The sequence below is a fragment of the Anguilla anguilla genome, chromosome 3, assembly GCF_013347855.1.
Source record: "Anguilla anguilla isolate fAngAng1 chromosome 3, fAngAng1.pri, whole genome shotgun sequence".
Classification (NCBI taxonomy): domain Eukaryota; kingdom Metazoa; phylum Chordata; class Actinopteri; order Anguilliformes; family Anguillidae; genus Anguilla; species Anguilla anguilla.
The window spans coordinates 29,640,903-29,659,851 of record NC_049203.1 but is presented as its reverse complement, the minus strand read 5'-3'; the positions used below and the strand labels follow the sequence as shown (position 1 = coordinate 29,659,851).

Sequence of the window (18,949 nt, the reverse complement as noted above, 5' to 3'; positions counted from 1 at the left end):
CATGCATTCAAAAGGCACATCAGTGTGTTCATCATATTTCCTGGCCATGCAAGGGTGAGCACTATTAAGGAATGTTTCTATGCAGTCACAGGTAAATCTGATATAATATGATATAATATAAACAAAGGGTTTCACAGTTGTAATATTTAATCACCAATAAATAAATGTATTCAAAGCGTTTCAAAATGTCCTGCAAGGTTAACTACTAACATGTACATTACCCAGTTGAAAATGTAGAATTGTTTTCCTACTAATGCAATTTGCATATACTGAGATCCAATCTCAATGCCAGGTGTACAGTATACAACAGAAGTGAGTACACACCTGTGCAATATCACTTAAATGTCAAATAATTCAAAATTGTATCACCTCTCAATAATTGCATTATTTCTAAGTTGACAAGTAGAGTATTTCCTCTTATGAACAACCAAAAACAAATACTTTAGAAAGACTATATTGAAAATACAGACCTCAAAGTAGAAACTCAATGCAACAAAAGTGAATACACCTGTGATCACTGACACACAAGTTAGAAAACCTGTGATCATTGAAACAAAATTGAGTACATGTGCGATTTCCAATTAGCCTAATTGCATGAACATGGTTATAAAATGACCTGTGAACACCGGAACGTTCTCAATTTTGGACCTATGGGCTGTGTCTATCTGCATGTCTGCATCATGGCTCCACATGGAAAATAATTGCCAGAGCAATTTAACATGAAAAGCCTGATAAATATTGGGAGCACATTCTTTGGTCAGATGAGACCAAGATAAATTTGTTTGGCTCAGATGGGGTCCTGCATGTTTGGCGTGAACCTGGCCAGGACTACCACAGTGAATGCATAGTCCCGACAGTGAAGCACAGAGGTGGGAGTGTGATGATATGGGGCTGCATGAGTGCAAAATGTGTTGGGGAGATGACATTTATAGATGGCACCATGAATGCCTGTGGATATACCAAAATACTGGCTCACAAGATGACTCCCAGTCTCCAGAAGCTTGGCAGAAGAGGAATATTCCAACATGATAACGATCCAAAGCACACTGCCAAAATCACGAAAGAGTTTGTAAAGAAGAAAAAGGTGATAACTATGACCCTGCCAAGTATGTCGCCTGGCTTGAATTCAATAGAACACCTTTGGGGTATTTTAAAGAGAAAGGTAGAGCAACACAACCCCTCCAGCAAAGAGCAGCTGAAAAAAATTGTCTCTGAAGAATGGCAGAACATCTCTCCAGAAATTTGTGCAACACTGGTAACCACCATCTTCCAGACTCAATCCTCCAGGAGGATTGAGTCTGTCATCAAAAATAAAGGTAGACATACGAAGTATTGAAAAAATAAAAGATTTGAATCTCAGTAATGAAAGGTGTACTGACTTTTGTTGCATTGAGTTCCTACTGTGGGGCCTGTATTTTTAATATAGTAAATCTAAACTGTTAGTTTTTAATTTTACATAAGAGCAAATGCCCTACTGTTCAACTTAGAAGTAATGCAATTACTGTAAGGTGATACAATTTTAAATCATTTGACATTTAAGTGATATTGCACAGGGGTGTACTCACTTCTGTTGTATACTGTAGATGCAAGGCCTGTCATCAGATATCACTGAACAGATAACATCTAGATACGGAACGCATTTTTAATGCCAGTTGTAAATGGGGCCTGCATCAGCGGTTTTCAAACTCAGTCCTGAGGAACCCCTGTGTATGCTGGTTTTCTTTCCAACCACAGTTGCAGCTAATGAATTGTAACAATCATTTAAATTAGAAACTAAACACTAAGAACTCCCATATTTCATATCCTGGTTTGTTTAGTCAGATGAGCATATGCTTACAATCTCTTATTGTGCTATAAACTCAGACCTGCCAACCTTAGGAAAATATTTTGAGTACCACAATAGTCAGTGTAAAACGCTTAGTTCACATGCTTTCGCACCACTTCGCTTTGCACGCACACACGCACAAACAAGCCTTTCTTCATAATTCTAGTTTTGACTGTTGAAGTGATCAGGCAAAATTGTATAATTTGACCTGATTCTAAAATATCACTTGCACTGCACTGGGCTATATTATGATATACTTGCAAGTCAAAAGTTTGAGTACACCTGCTTAAAACAATTTTTCTTCATGATTAATATTTCATTATATGATATGTGTGCTTATACAAACAGATGACCATAAGTGAATTGCATTCAATTATTTAATAAAAATGGAAATAATTTTTTTGTATATTGTAACATGTTTTCATTTTCAAGTATTTACAGAAACTTACTTTGTAATGTAAAAAAAAAAACTTATGTTGCGATGTAAAACACTGTCAGTTATGAATAAAACCAAGTTCCTGTTCATGATTTCCATTTTTATTTAATAATTAAATAATTGCTTATATCAAGCTTATATAGGCACACATCATATAGGCCTAATGAAAAAAGTATTCAATTGAAAAATTATCTAGGAATGTAGGCCTTTGTATCTAGAGGTTTAGCTAAATTATTACCTGAAGCTCCTTGGTGGCTAACGTTAAAATCATAATTGCACAATGTTCAAAATGCATGGTGCGAAGTTTTGAGGGGCAGAGGCACGGCCATTGCTCCTGAAGTTTTACGAGGAACTTCTGGGGGGCATGGACTCGCTTCTTTTTAGTAGGTCTGCTGCTCTCTCTCTTGTTAGTATCCTCGTCATCTGACGTCATGATTATTTTCTAACTGCAAGGCTGGTCGGGTGACTGGCTGCCCACGCAGAAAAGAGCACCATGCCCTGAACACAGTTTAGAATAACAAATGAAGGTAAAAGGTGCACAAATTCGGCTAAAGTGTGTAAAGACAGATTGCAAGGGCATCATAGAAATGACTTTGCATAGTTATTTTATTATATTTTCAAATGACGAATCCTGCACAGTATACCTTTATATCTTCTTGGATTCATTAGTAGATTCCAAACAATTAGCTGGGCCTCCCAGTTTCGTATCATCAGCAAATCTGACTGATGCACCTGCCAAGATCATTGATATAAATGAGGAAGAGCAGTGGTCCCAGTGATCCTTCTGAGACTCCACTTCCCACAGATCCCAGCTCAGATAATATCCCTCCTACTACTACTCTTTGTGTTCTATCCGGTAGCCAGTCCCGAATCCACTCGAAAATACCGCCTGTAATACCCATTGTCTCTCATGTGGTACCTTATAAAATGCTTTTTGGAAATGTAAGTATATAATATTGTGAGACATGTAATTCATTGTTTGGCCACTCTCAGCCATAGGAGATAAGACAGAGCAAGAACTGAGCACATTCTTGGAATACTTTGGAACAAACACACTGTGGTTTGGTATCTTCTTTCATTCATTTATTGTGTGACTGTCGATGTCTATAACCTTCGTAAATTGCATTAAGGTAGTTGAACCTCGTTTTCAGATTACATGTGAATATTAGTTGTAACTTCATAAATTTGTTAATTTTCATCTGGTTGTCAGTTGTGCATTTTGATAAAGGTTGATCCAACAGTTTGCTCGGTGATTTAATTGATAATTGATATCTCTGATAATAATTGGCAAATTAAATCAAATAAATATATTTTACATGTTGGATAAGTGAGGTGTTTTAACTGTTGATGCACCTGTGTTCGGTATTCAGAGTTCTGGACATCAAACTGTGTTAATGAGAGTGTTAATGGCTAAAATTGCTGGGTTCGGAAAATTAAACATATTTCAATTAATGCTCACCTTGCTTAGTTTCATAAGCCTTGTAATAGTCAAAACAATTGGTAGCGTCTTCAAAGAACACCAAAAGGTTTGTCAGGCATGACTTTCCCTTGCAAAAATCATGCAGGCTATCCTTTAAAATGTTGTCATTTTCAAGAAACACTTATAACTTGTCTATAATGATAGATTCCAGTATTTTACATGTGACGCAAATTAAACTGACAGGACTAGTTTCCTGAATCAGTATGGACCCCTTTCTTATATATTGGTATTGTATTACCTTGCTTCCAGTCCTCAGGTATTTCTCCAGTTCCTAAAGACTATGTAAAAATACCTGTCAGTGATTTAAAGATGATCTCACCTAACTCTTTGAGTACCCTTGGGTATATTCCATCTGGGCCTGCTGCCTTATTTGTCTTTAGTTTATGTAATTCAGCCATAACTTCTTTATCCTCTACCTCAATTTCTGCTAAGACATTCTGAGTACTGAATATGCCTTCAGTCTATTAGTAACCTCTTCTCTAGTAAAACTCAAAACAAAATGACTATTTAAGGCATCAGCAATATCTTTATTATTATGAAGCAATGCTCTTTCTTCATTTATGCTGCACCTGACATCATCCTTCAATTTCTTTTTTCTACTACAGTATTGAAAGAAACATTTAGGATTACTTTTTGCATCTTAGGCAATTTGCCTTTCAAAGAGCCTCTTAGCTTCCTCTAGTTTTTTGTTAACCTTAACACACATATTATAATGCAGTTATATTGTTTTTATGTATCTTTTTCAGTTTTTTCCTCAAACTCTTCCATATTGTTCATCCACTGGAGAGATTGCTTCTTCAACTTATTTTCCTTACTTTTGGGATAATTGTACATTGTGCCTCTTCAATAACCCTTTTGAACCTGCCACACTTTTCATTCACAGTCTTGCAGTCAAGAAGCTGCACCTAGTCAATATTACTTTAAATTGCTCTCATCTTGTTAAAATTGGTTGAAATCACTCGTCCCAAGTTTTTAGCAAAGAGGCTCAATTACCTCTTTGCTAAAAATTCTGTCGGGCTCATTACATAGCACCAGATCCATAATTAATTTCTCTCTTGTAGGCTGACTGACATACTGTGCAAAAAAAGGTAATTTATAACATTGAAATATTCTTCCTCACTTTTTCCTTGTCTTGTCATCAATTCCCAATTAATAGCAGGGTAACTGAAGTCACCCATAATGAGTCTCACCTATTGTAAGACTACTGTGTAATAGCTGTAATAGTTCTGTAATAGCTACACCCCCACCTCTCTTACTGGATCTGTTCTTCCTAATGATTTTGTATCCCTCTATATTATATTCATTCCCATCCTCCTCCGCAAGTCATGTCTCTGTAATCCCAAGTATGTCATAGCCCCACTATTCATAGCAGCCTTAATTTCCAAAAATGTTTTTTTTATACTTCTCGCATTTAAACAGACATTGCAGATTATTACTTCTACACATCCTCTCCCGTTCCCTCACCCCTGCCGTCCTAACTCACCCTTATTAAAATTTTGCTTTAAAAAGATTTAATTGGTGTTCACACTATTATAGGAAGCCTTGACAGCTTCCATCCAGTTAGTCTGCACCTCACTACCCTTTTCACTCTCTGACCTCCCTGACCTCCAAGTCCCTAGTTTAAATAATCCTGTGCTACCCTAAGCATTCACTGGCCTAGTGTAGCAGTGCTGCCTGTCATGCTTGTACAGGTCACCCCTGGCCCCAAAAGGAGTCCCAGTGCCCCATAAACCTGCACCCCTCTTTCGTACACCAGCTTTGTAGCTACATGTAAAACCTCCAAATGACAAAAATGGAAATTCTGTACTGTTGCTACTCTCCCTAGTTGTGGGCATCCTGCAAAGATCACGGCAAGAGCGCTTATGGATGATGATGCTGAAGGAGGTCAAAAAGGCCCCTAGGGTAACTGCTAAGGACCTGCAGAAACCTGCAGATGGGTGACAAAATTAAAGGAAAACCTGGAATAAATGACTGGAGAAACATAACAAATGCAGAGTAACATATAATGGTCTGTGACATGTATAAAATTGCTAAGCAGGCCCAACTGACCTTGATTATCATGCTTGTGCATTTGTGCAATATTTAACCCTCTGGGGTCGAGAGCTCCGCCGGCGGAGCTCGACAAGATGAAATTATCTTTTGTTTCTATTTGGATGATTAACTTCACGTGCTGTTATCATACAGACGCAACAAAAACATTGACAGAAACCTTAGAATCGCGACTTTCCAATGCGCCCACTGGCAAATAATATAAATTGTTTTAAATGTTCCAAATTTGATTAATTAGATCATGTATGCTTCGCTAAACTTTACTCATTACTATGTGAATTTCGCTCAGCAGGAAGTCCGCCCAAATCGCATTCACATGTTATCAACATTATAATTACTCTCCATAGAAGGAGACTAAAGGAGGGGCGATGCGAGATCCATGTGAGAAATGCCAAGTCTGCGAAAGCGGGATAGAATGTCACAGAGTGTCGCCTAATTCACTTCTTTTGAGGTGAACATTTCGTTTAATTTTGGAAAATGGTCCGTCCGGAAGCCAACACTGATGAAGAGCGGTGTCATTTCGAACAGCGAACTGATCCAGCTGAGGATCAACTTCATGCGTAAGTATATTTCTTATGATCATATTGGTAAATATGTGTACTGTATTGCAACGTATCTGTGTGTTTGTAGGAATATCCAGCAATGTGCGCGTTTGTAAATTCCCACACTACGAACGATTCGAACTATTGCATCTCAAAATTATAGGCTAGGCTTTCTGCGTCTGGTTGTGTTAGAAGTATCAGGTAGACTGTATGTTTTTCGATCATATCCGTAATAAATAGCTCATGCCTGGCGTGTAGTGGCGTGGCTAGGATTCTAAAACTGATGTCCTTGCACAATCGATATTAGCATACTCTAAGTAAGTTCGGGAAATAGCAATAAAATAACCACTTAGCTAAACAGACCTAGCCTAGTTCAGATTGAGGCGTTGTTATTGATGAGTTGCGTGTAGTTTAGTTGGAATATCAGTGTTTATTTAGTTAAGCTAATGTTTTTTCGTTGATAGCTTGCATTATTTGTAAATGTGTGCTGTATTACATTCTCTGTGTGTTTGTAGGAATATTCACTAATATGCGCGCTTGTAAATTCCCACACTACGAATGATTCTAACCATTGCTTCTCAAAATTATAGGCTACCTCTCTGCGTCTGGTTGTGTTTGTTTGGTTCTTTGTTTGTATATGATGTCACATTTCATAAATTTTGTTTTCATTAGTTAGTGGTTTGTCCCTTTTTTGTAAAGCACATTTAATTTTCACCTGTTGAAGGAAATGTGCTATATAAATAAAGTTTGATTTGATTTCACATTTCCTAACAATCTTGTTTTTATTATATTTGCAGAGATGTTGATCAGGAAACACGGCCTAGTTCACCACTAGCTAAGAGGCCAGGCAGACGTTGCAAGAGTACACCAGTCTCCTCTCATCTTCCATGCAGTTTACTTCAATAAATGTTCTAAAATCAAAAGTTGTCTTTGTTTCTGTCTTCTAAATGGCTCACTGAGTCTTTGTCTTAGTGGTGGGGAGGCATGCGGCCAGGTGTGAATAGCCTACTTAGCTGGCAGGTATTCCTACCCAATGCATATTCATTACAGAAAGGCCATTTGCCCTCCCATTCTCACCTGGTGTTGAAAAATAGTAGTCACAACACTAACTTTTAGCAATTTATTTTATATTTCTCATTGGATTTGCTAAAATATTTTGTCATCTTTTGATACCCAAGACCTTGAAGAACACATTTCAGTGACCAAAAGTCTTATTCACAATTGTTTAGTGTGTTTTATTACAACATTCCTGTGCATGTTCAAAACTACTGTTTACAGTTTGTGTGTTTTTAGAGCAGTTTACAATCCACACATTATTATGACCTACTTACTGCTGCCATATTGTTGTAGCTGAGTTTGTGCTGAAAACAAAGATATGAAACACTTTGGAATCACTGTATATAAAGTTGATGAAATTTACACAAATGTCAGAGCATCGCACAATCACCAGTGTGCCTCATTTTACCCTTAGACCCCAGAGGGTTAAGGAAAAACAGAAGAGCAACTCTTCTTCATGTGACCAAGAATGTCAATGCAGGACATGATTAGGGTGTTCAGTGTAGGTACCATGGACTGCAAAAGACACACAAACTACAAAGCCCATATGTCCACTTCAAAGGAATTCATTTAACCACACCTCCTACCACAGCTTTCCTGTTGCAGTATTGGCTTACTGTAAATTTGAAACGCGCAAACTCCAATAAAACTGAGGTTGCCATTGTTCAAGTGTACATGACGACGCTAACGGTCATTGTGTTTTAATGATTAAGGTAAAGGTTCTGTATGTTCGGTTGGTTCTAAGCCATTCACCGCGCTGCCTTAGTTTTAATAGGCCTATATGTCACGCACAGAACATATCCTGCATGTGATCTATTTTAATTACTAACTCGTCTTAACCCAGCATTTTGATCACGTAAAACATACACCCATAACCGTATAGCCAATATCCTTCATGTGTTTGGCACGCTCCATGCACCATCACTATTTCCAGCTAGTTTCAAACCCCGCTCCATCCTTAAATCCTTTGTTCTCCTGGAACACGTGTCTGCAGTACGCAACTCCGCACATAGGAGAACATCCAACATTCCTCACACACATACACATACGCACACTCAACGCCCACACACACGTGCACTCACATAGTTTATTGTACCCCATTGTAGTGAATTGTCCTTTGGCCTTTTCAGTACTTTGTGTTTAATAAACTTTATTATATTTACACATTTGTCTGCATTGATATTACTCTCGTGTTGAACTGAGTCAGCCGCTGCTAATCAAAATAACTTAATAGAACACCTTCACCTCTTAACTAAATCATTTACATGAATTTAGTATTAGCTGAATGTATGATATTATGATTTGGTTAAGATTGACTCATTTAAATTGCCAATTTATAGTTTATATACTTAATTTATAAGACTGATTATTATATGCTGGCACCACCTGTGAGGATATTGATGTATATCTTGTACATGTTGGTGGCCCACTATGAGAAGTAGCTGTATGTCCCCTACATCAGCAAGAACAGTCCTTCTACAACAACATGAGTGATATTATAGTAGGGTTGCAGTGCATAAACCCCTCGTTACAAAGGTGGTATAGGAAGGTTATGATTCCACGTATGGAGGGGAAAGTAAAATATATTTATAAATGGATATGTATTGCCTACATAAGTGTTTTGATTATAGACAGACCATCACCTCGGGCCTCCATAGAAAAGTATCTAAGAGAATGCCAGATAAAACCATAAGGTCACATTAAAACGTACAAAGTATCTTATTACTGTCACTAGATTTTTAATGGTTCCCCTGTGTCTACAGGGGAGGATGAGTATACTTGCTGGAGGAGAGTACTGAGGCAGGGGGCGTGTCTTGGTGGTGTGGAGGGTGTTCCTGTCCAGACCATATTTGGGCATCCAAAGGAAGGTGTGTGATATGGAAGGATTGCTCAAGATTGCATTTAAGGGAAGTCCAAAGAAACATTTGGGGAGAATCTGCTTAACAGTTCTCTTGGTACCATAGTCATCTCATACGAGCATTTTGGGGCATATATCACTACTCACTTTGTGTTCCTTTTCTTTGTCTTAGTCTGTTAGATTGTATGTCTTTTCTCTTTGTATAGAATAGCAGTGTTTGTTTGTAACTTGTATGTGTTAGAACCCTCTAATGTGACTTTTCTGCTTCATTCAAGCCCATATCTTTATATAAGATGTAATAATTAACTATTCTAATTGTAGCCCTATCCCCATCACCCCTTAGTGGTATTACATTACATTACAGGAATGGACGATGGTATGGACGCCGGTAATAAATCAAATATCCACAAGTTATTTTTTTTAAATGGGCCACAAACATGCCGCAAATTCGAGGTCAGCACCTGCAACAGACTCCTTTCTGGCCAACAACACCACTCATTCCTTAAGCGCTCAGGGCAATAAACGGCAGTAAATTAAAGGAGGCTCCCCATCCTCCAATCACTTATTGCACAGTAACCCACATGATAAAACTTTTTTGTACTTTCTACAGTTACTCGGTCTTGTTTATTTTTGCATCAAAAAATACCCTTTCAGAACAGTACCTCAGATCACCAAATAAATCATTCAGAAAAAAGTTTTAAAAGTCTATATGTAATGTACTTACCTTACATTCACTTTTGGAATATACAATACTGACTTCATTGTCTATGTACATGTATCTGTAATCCAAAATGCATCTGTTAGTTTTCAAGCTAACGCTGTTAGCTAGGTTGGGTGCTATTTTCAACTCAATCTGGCTAGAATCCATTTAGAACATGCCTGGTTTATCTGACTACCCCATGCTCTCTTTAGTACAGTAGTATTTTGTATAGCAGACGTTTGCTTATCAGCAATAGGTTTACTTTTAAGAATGAATTATACAAGACTGTAACCTTTCAAATGAGCCCTCATTGGTGTCGATTCCCATTCCCAAGTGATCAATCTAACTGCGTGCTGCCAGGGGAGGCTCTGTGTAATGAAGATCGTGATGATATTATATCCTCTAAGGTTGATAGAGAGTGAATGCACACAGCCGAAAAGCGCGCTAGTTCTCCTTACAACTTGCCATTGTGCTATAAAATGTATTTATAATTATGGCGGATCGGAGGCTTTTAATCTGTGACAGAAGTATTTGAGGAGCTCAAAAAAGAAGATCTCAATTAGAGGTTTCATTTTAATGTTTATAACATGAAGGTTTGCTCAAAGGTGGGGTCCAAGAGTTATGACAGCACTGTAGGACATTTAAGTTCACTGAAAAAGCGAGTTTAGTGTTATCCTTATTATTTCTTCTCATCCCACATCAGCATTCTGTACGCCACTCGTCCAACAGCTTATCAGCAAGACCTGGAAAGTTTGGCTAGTAGTACAACTAGTTGCTTATGCTTTTTGTGCAAACAGCGCATATATATATATATATATATATATATATATATATATATATATCAGTGTTTCCTGTGGAATTGATCTCTTGGTGTGGTGGTGGGTGTCCGAAAGGGGGGGGGGGGGGGGGTGTAGCAAAGGCAAAAAAGTTTAAGACTATGAAAACATAACCTCTTGAGTCTTCTTAGGAATAACAGTTTGCAAGAGCTAAAAAGTAGTTTTAGTTGTACTTTAAAACCATAAAAGGTTTGTTAACCCTTGTATTGTTTGTAAATATTGAAGCAAAATAGGCCTGTATTTTGAGTTATGGTGGGGTGAGAACAATTAAAAGAGCACATTGTCCATCTAGAAGTTCTATCTTCAAGAATAGAGGACTATATAACCAAAATTGATACTCAAGAAAAGTTACATATTGCACTTTAAAAGGGACACTTCTGCTAAGTTAACTCAATTACCATGACAAAATAGTACTTAGTTAGAATGTTTTATCTTTTTATCACTGTGGAAGGTATACATCTCGGAGTCAGAGCCCTGGGGCTGCGTGCAAGTTAGAAGAGACCCCTGAGTTTTAATTCTAGATCCAAGTAATTTATAAGAAACCTCTGAGGACTACGTGACAAGTTACAGACCTCTGACTTTCTCGTAGTAGAATCTGAGTACTAAGTCATTACTAACCTCTGACTATGAGGTCAGTTGCAAAGCCTAGGACTTTAGGCTCCGGCACCAGAGACTAAGTCTAATGACTGCTGATACTGGATCTGGTGCGGGTCACCAGATCCCTGCGTCCCACAGCATATACAAGTCTCAAGTCCTCGGAAAGTGCAGACACAGGCTGTAACTAGGGTTGTGACGGTCATGGAATTTTTGCTGGCGATCATCATCACCCAGGTAATCGAATCGATCGACATAATCGTCTCGTCTTTTTACACTGCTAAACATTCGTTTAAACAAATTAAATTGCCTAAATATTCTTAGATATTAAATAGGAAATGAAACAATAGGCCTATAGCATATTTAAGTAGTGATAGTGTTAATAAATGAAACGAAATAAAATTGATCAACATTGCCTGTTAAGAGAGATGAAAATGTGCTTTTAATTAGCGACAGTCGAATTAAATCAAATGAATTTATTTTGGTCAAACCGACGGTCTTTTCGTTTACAAAAAGGCAGCATAAGTAGAATAGAATGAACCCTTTATTAACACTTATTTCTTTAAACAGAACAAATATTTAACATTTCCAAACGTTTTGGAATAAATCAAATTAGTAAAATGTTTATTTTTACAGTGCTAAACAAAGTAGGTATGTAAGTATGTTAAAACGAAATAAAACAGACCTTCCTTCGGTGCATCCTATCACAATAGTGTGTACCTTATGCCTATGTACAAACCCTCCCTCAAGCGCCTTGAGTGTATGGAGAGAACAGTGAAGAGTTGGTCAGAGGACAGTGTCTCCTCCCTTCAAGTATGCTTTGACTGTACAGATTGGCAATGTTTTTATGATGCTTGTGATGACATTAATGAACTATCTGATACTGTCTCGACATACATTACATTCTGTGTCGGCTAAGTCATCCCAACTAAAAAGGTTGTTACTTATCCAAACAACAAGCCTTGGGTAACAAAATAGCTTAAATCAGTTATTAATAAAAGGAAACTGACCTATTATACTGGCGATCCTCTGGAGAAAAAGGTTGTCTCCAGAGAAGTGCGTAATGAAATAAGGAAGGCTAAAATGAAGTATAGGGAAAAGATAGAAATGCAATATAGCAGTGGCGATCTTAGAGCAACCTGGCAAGGGATTAAAACAATGGTCTCCATTAATCAATGTGCAAATGAGACTAAACAATCCAGCAGTGTAAATGGGGTGGATGATTCTGATTTTCCAAACACTTTCAACTCATTTTTCTCTCGTTTGAAAGGTCTGAGTTCTCTGAAAATGGTTCCATGCTTAGACGGTATCTTGTACCTCAGAATGATATTGCGATATCTCAGGAATGTGTCACAGCCCTATTTCAGAGGTTGAACATAAGGAAGGCTGCTGGTCCTGATGCCATCTGTGGGCGCACTTTGCGCTACTTTCCTCAGCTTAGTGAGGTCTTCACTAAACTCTTCCAGATATGTGCCGAACATCCACTATAATACCCATCCCAAAATAAAAAATCCCAAGGAACTAAATGAGTTTAGACCTGTTGCACTTACATCCCTTGTCATGAAAAATTTTGAGACAATTTTAAAGGATATGGTTGTCTCCCTCATTGATAGCAAATGACACCCCTTGCAGTTTGCTTACCAAGCTGGTAAAGGTGTGGAGGACACAAAACTCTTCATTCTCGATAGTGTGTATAAGCACCTGGAGGAACCCAAATCTCATGTGAGACTTTTATTTGCTGATTTCTCTTCGGCTTTTACATTACATTGCGTTACATTACAGGCATTTGGCAGACGCTCTTATCCAGAGCGGCGTACAACAAAGTGTTTAACCATAACCAGGAACAAGTATGACAAAAACCCTAGAGAGAAGTACCGGTCCCAGTACAGGGAACAACCGCATAGTTCAACTTGGACCCTGAAGGTTAAACTGTTTAACACTAACACAAACGAGAACAACAACAACGCAGTCTATGCAAAAATACAAGCAGTAGTTAAGACAGGTGCATTAACTAAGTCACCTACAAAACAGCTACCTAGTTACAACCCTAAGCTTACAGTCATTTACAGGGAGGTAGGGAAGGATGGGGAGAGGTGCAGCCTGAAGAGGTGAGTCTTCAGTCGTCGCTTGAAATGGGTCAGTGTCTCAGCTGTTCTGACCTCCACGGGGAGGTCATTCCACCATCGTGGGGCCAGAACAGACAGGAGACGTGTTCGGGAAGCTCAGGTGCGAAGAGGGGGAGGTGCCAGGCGTCCTGAGGTAGCAGAACGGAGGGGTCTGGCTGGCATTTGGGTTTGAATATCTTGTGGAGGTATGCTGGGGCTGATCCCTTGACTGCCTGGTATGCTAGGACCAATGTTTTAAATTTGATGCAAGCTATAACAGGCAGCCAGTGGAGGGTAGTGAGCAGGGGAGTGACGTGGGAGTGTCTGGGGAGGTTGAAGACCAGACTTTTAACAAGATGCAGCCCCATATTTTGATTGAGCGACTTGCTTCTTATTTTAAATTACCTGATCAGCTTTTGATGTTGCTTTTAGATTTTCTAACGGACAGAATCCAGCAGATTTTGGTGAATGGACATATGTCCAACACCAAGGTCTCAAATACGGGCTCACCCCAGGGTTGTGTCCTGTCCCCCCTGGTTTTTATTATGTATACAGACAGTTGCAGGAATTCTCAAGACGCCAGCTACCTTGTGAAATTCTCTGATGACACCACCCTATTGTCTCTGCTTCAGGGCTCGGAGTCAGATCATGGTTGTGCCCTACCTGCCTTTGTTAAATGGTATGATGATAACGGCCTCGACCTTAACGTATTAAAAACTAAGGAATTAATCATTGATTTCAGGCAGAATAAGGACAAACCAAAAGCTAGCATTATACATGGCGAGGATGTTCAAATCGTGGACACATATGTATCTAGGAACAGTGTTCGACTCAACTCAAGTTTGATGTAAACACAGAGTCTGTTGTCAAGCGTGGACAACAAAGAATTCACTTATGTAGAAGCTTAACTCTTTTCGTGTCTGTGATACTATTTTATGTAATTTTTATCAATCATTCATTGAAAGTCTTCTAACTTTCTCATTTATTTGCTGGTTTAATGGGTTGTCTTTGAAGGACAAGAATAGCCTAAATGGTATTGTGAAAGTCCGCTCCAAGATAATTGGAGATCAGCAAAGAGACCTGTGCTCCCTCTGGGAGAAACAGGTGGCCCAGAAAGCAAAAGGAATTATCAGCCAATCTGACCATGTTATGTCCAATTCACTGTAATGCCCTCACGCCGGCGTTATAATGTGCACCTTAAGAGAACAAATCGCTACTCTAAGTCCTTCATTCCTTCCGCTATCAGGCCAGTAAACGCCGACAGTAGTCATTTTAAATGACTGTTAGATTCTTTTAAACTCGGTTATTTATCTGAACTATAACAAAATGTTTTATTTTATTTACTGCTGCTCATTGTTTCCTTGTATTGACCCATGTATGTTGATCTGTTCTGTTCCCTCATATAACTACCTTGTCTGTAAGTTTTGGAGTTGTGTGTATGGACTGGGTAAGCTGCAAATTAATTGCCCTTCTTGGGATCAATAAAGTTGTCTGAATCTGAATCGGAATACTGAGCCCAATGTCAATAGGACCCATGGTTCCACAGCAAATACAAGTCTCCAGCCCTCTGGGAACCCAAGTCTAGACCTCTGAGATTGGTGCAAAGTATCATGTCACAGGACTGAATCTCTGAGATGTGAGTCCCCGAGCCTATGACACCTGTACCAGTAAGAAGTTTTAGTCCTCTGAGCTTCTCATAAGTAAAACAAGTCCCTAACCTCTGACACCAGGGCCCAAGGGAAGTATGCTGGGTAAACAATACATCCACTCGCAACCCTGTTTCACCAGCAATAATAAATAAATTTCCTTACAGGTTTTCTGATCCCAGGCATGTGTGCAGACTCGATGTGTCAAAAATTCCCACTACATTCAATTCCAGGTTTTGACAAAATCTGTAGATCCGAGCTGGGCAATTACAATTATTTGCACAAGAAACCAGCACTGCAATGTCACCGGGTGAATTCTGGGATACAACTGAAGAAACATTTCCACTTACTCAAACCTTACTCAAAAGGCAAAATAATACTTGGATGCAGTAAACCAAGTTGATGCAGAAAGATGCATCTCTTCCTATGGACAAATTTTCACCACGCATAGTGAATCAGTGACATAAGAGGGTATTAAACAAATGGCCATGATAAAATATAATTAGATTTCATTTGAACTTGCACATGACATTCACCACTTTCATTTCAGTATCTTTTTTATACACTGCTGCAACTAATTTCTCATCACTAATATGATTCATTTTTTTACTTTTTTGTACATGTAACTGCAATTTCCCACTGCTTTTAAAAGCTAACATGCCCCTGCTTGTAAGACATTTAAAAAGACTGCAGTATGTATGTCCATGGTAATCAGAAATCAAACTTAATTTAACATATGAGTGTCATTTGTAAACATCACTGTCAATCATTATCTGTGCTTAATTAACGTCAATTATTTGAGGTGGTGGGAAAAGGATAATGGCTTGATAAAGAGGCTATCGAAACCTCTAGCTGCCGGATGACTGAAGTATCCTGCGCGAAAACAAGGGGAGATAAACTGGCGGCTCTAATTATGAAGTTGAATTTTTATTGTGTAATTATTATATACACAATAATAATCTTTCATATTGTATTCTTGCTATTTGTATGCATGTTTGTGTGTGTAACAGAGAGAAAGGGTATGTGCTTTGTATTAATAGCTTAATATAGCGCTCTTAAAATAGAAATGAAACTGCGACACGAGACCAGATTTTGGCTGGTCATAACACCATCAATTTCAGATGCATCAAAATAAATAGCCATACACCAACAGTTACCATGACCACACCTCATTTTAAAACCAATCCATCCACATGGGTGCAAGGTCATTCAATATTTTAACAGTGTCGGGTCTGGATAGAAAAATTAAAATTGTGTCTGTCTGAAACTAGTAAAGCCACTTGTATAGAGGCCAGGGTGTGCAAAAGGGGCTTTGTGTCCAAAGCCAGGATGATGTGTTGTCTTACTTTTACTTGTTTTTGCTTAACACCTGAATATGTTAGAATAAATGATGCTGTGTATTGTGTGCGTCACCCCCCACCCCCATTACTTGATGTGTGCCAGATGGAGAGGCTGATGTTGACAGCATTATGAGGTTTTCTATTTTTGTTGTGCTGTTTAAATGGATGATGGTTTGTAAAATTCCCTCTCTGGATATGGGGTTAGTAGGGTGTGCTGAATGCTGGGTTAGCCCCGTCGCGCAATGCCCCTAGTGGTCAGCACGCTGGCGTGCCTACATTGCTCAATTCAGATATTCTGTGCTCTTGCAACCAAATTATGAGTTGAAAGCACAAACTCTGTGTTCTAGCTTTATTTTTAGATGATTCAGGACAACTATGCTGAAGACTGAGTTTCTAAGCGGCACCATTGTCGCGCTGGTCATCTGTTTACCAAGCGCCCCCTCCTTGCAGTCTCATCTGTAACTACACCCCCTACACATGATACACTGGACAATAGTGTCTATCTGGGCATACATGGAAGCATTACTTTACCACTAAAAATTTGTATTCCGTCGTAGCAACAAGATAAAACCAACAATATCTGAAGGTATGCCAGTACAGCTGTGAAAAATGCTGCTCACTGAACACTGAAATAAACAAAAGGAATTTTTCAAAAATTATACCATGTCTGTGACTAAATATGGAATAAATATACAACCTTACCATTGGTTTTATGCGTAGAGATGTCCCTTTTGAGACTGAGTGGTCATCATTGTCTTGGACAATCCATTTGTGAAATATATGCTCATCTGGGTACCTTCCACAATAGCTGTGCGTAATACCACTCATGTTGTTTACAGTGTTGTTGTCCTTTGTAGTACAATCTGGCTTGATTGACAAATTATCGATCCAATAGGTGACAGAATAAGGTTTCATACTATGTATAATATGTCTAATTTTAGAATCGCGTTTCATAGCTCAGCGTAACCGAAAGTCTATTTATAGCTGCATTACACATCTTGTAGCAATAAAAGAAACTGCACATGGCAAAAAAATGACTTTCGTTATTTCTTGGAAAATATTACTATTCTTGAGAAATTCTGAGCATGGCTAAGGCATAGGTTTTCTGATAAACCTAGCAGATATACTGTTTTCTGGACTAAGTGGGGAACAACACCATTGATTCTGTCTCTGTCTATCTACTGAACACAGATAAGATTTAATCGTCCAAATGTAAATGTTACTGCTGAAAATATTTAGGTTATATATGTTATTTTTTAAATTGAGTGTCTTTGAATAGGTTAGTGGTATTTTATAATGAGGATATTTCACACTGTAACGTAAGTATTTCATTGAAAACTAAAAAAGAGTCAATAATTTTTTATTTTTTGCCTAGAAAATTGCATTTGTGGCACTTTATTTCTTCATAAATTATAAATATAAACTAATCTAAGTTAGTATTGTAAATTGTACAAATGTCTTGCTTCATTTAAGCCATTTTTCAAGTCTGCTGACGGAGTTATTAAGCTTTCAATAGGGTACCCCCTAAATGGGCATGGATTGGCCAGATTTGGCATGTGCGCAAAGGGGTTAGGTGATATGCAGTTGGTTTTTGTTGGTTGGAGGAGGAAGTTTGGGCCTCAGACACTCACCATTCCTCTCTTCTAGCTGCTTTTTTCTTTCCTCAACGTTCTGCAGCTCCCTGATAATGGCCATCAGATTTCGCTGCCTGTCACTGAAGGAATTCTCTGCCTTAGTCTTCAGCTGCCTGTGGATTGGATATGGACAGTCTATCAGTTAATCAATGATAAATGTCAGTCAAATGCCCTGCAGTAAATCAAGCAACTGCCATTCACGCACTCAAATAACTCTGGAGAGACTTCCCATTGATTTTGATTTCTGATCTGAAGGTTTGCTAATCCATTGATAATGGTAACTGCCTGAATTTTGATCTCAGAAACCACTTTGCAGCGGTATACATGCAGGTCATAGGCTCACATGTCAGGCTTATAATTTTGTGGTACCATGAGCCTGACCAGGTTGACACTTATTATTTAGGGAACTTGATGCATAACTGCAAGGTTGCTGGTTTGATTCACAGGTGAGGCACTGCCTTTTTACTCTTGAGCAAGGTAATCAAACTGAATTACTTAAGTAAATATCCAGCTCTATAAATGGGTTCTTTGTAAAACTGTAGGTACCATGAACTACAAAAGACACAATTCTACAAAGCCCATATGTCCACCTCAAAGGGTGAGTCATTTAACCACACCTACACTCGGCTACCGGCTGCGGGAGGAACGATGCACTCCAAAGCGCTCCTACATGATTAGCGGTGGTCGAAGAACCAGGAGAGCCACGCAAGACCAACGTATCCTGCAGAGCAAGTCCCACGAGGCAAGCGGCCTGCAACAAGGATCAAGCTGTGTGCCTTGGAACCAGAAAAGGGCGAACGTCTTCCCCCTTTCTACGACAGCTCTAACTGATTTTGCACTGTAAACCA

At 38.7% G+C, this 18,949-nt stretch overlaps 1 protein-coding gene across 1 annotated transcript in view; it reads right to left on the bottom strand.

Moving 5' to 3' along the window:
- Positions 1-18,949, bottom strand: part of LOC118222976 (testis-specific gene 10 protein-like) — a 149,582-nt gene that overhangs the window by 123,500 nt on the left and 7,133 nt on the right. The window contains exon 7 of the mRNA XM_035408976.1: positions 18,099-18,214. Within this exon, the coding sequence (XP_035264867.1) occupies positions 18,099-18,214 (116 nt within the window). The remainder of the gene's footprint in view (positions 1-18,098; positions 18,215-18,949) is intronic.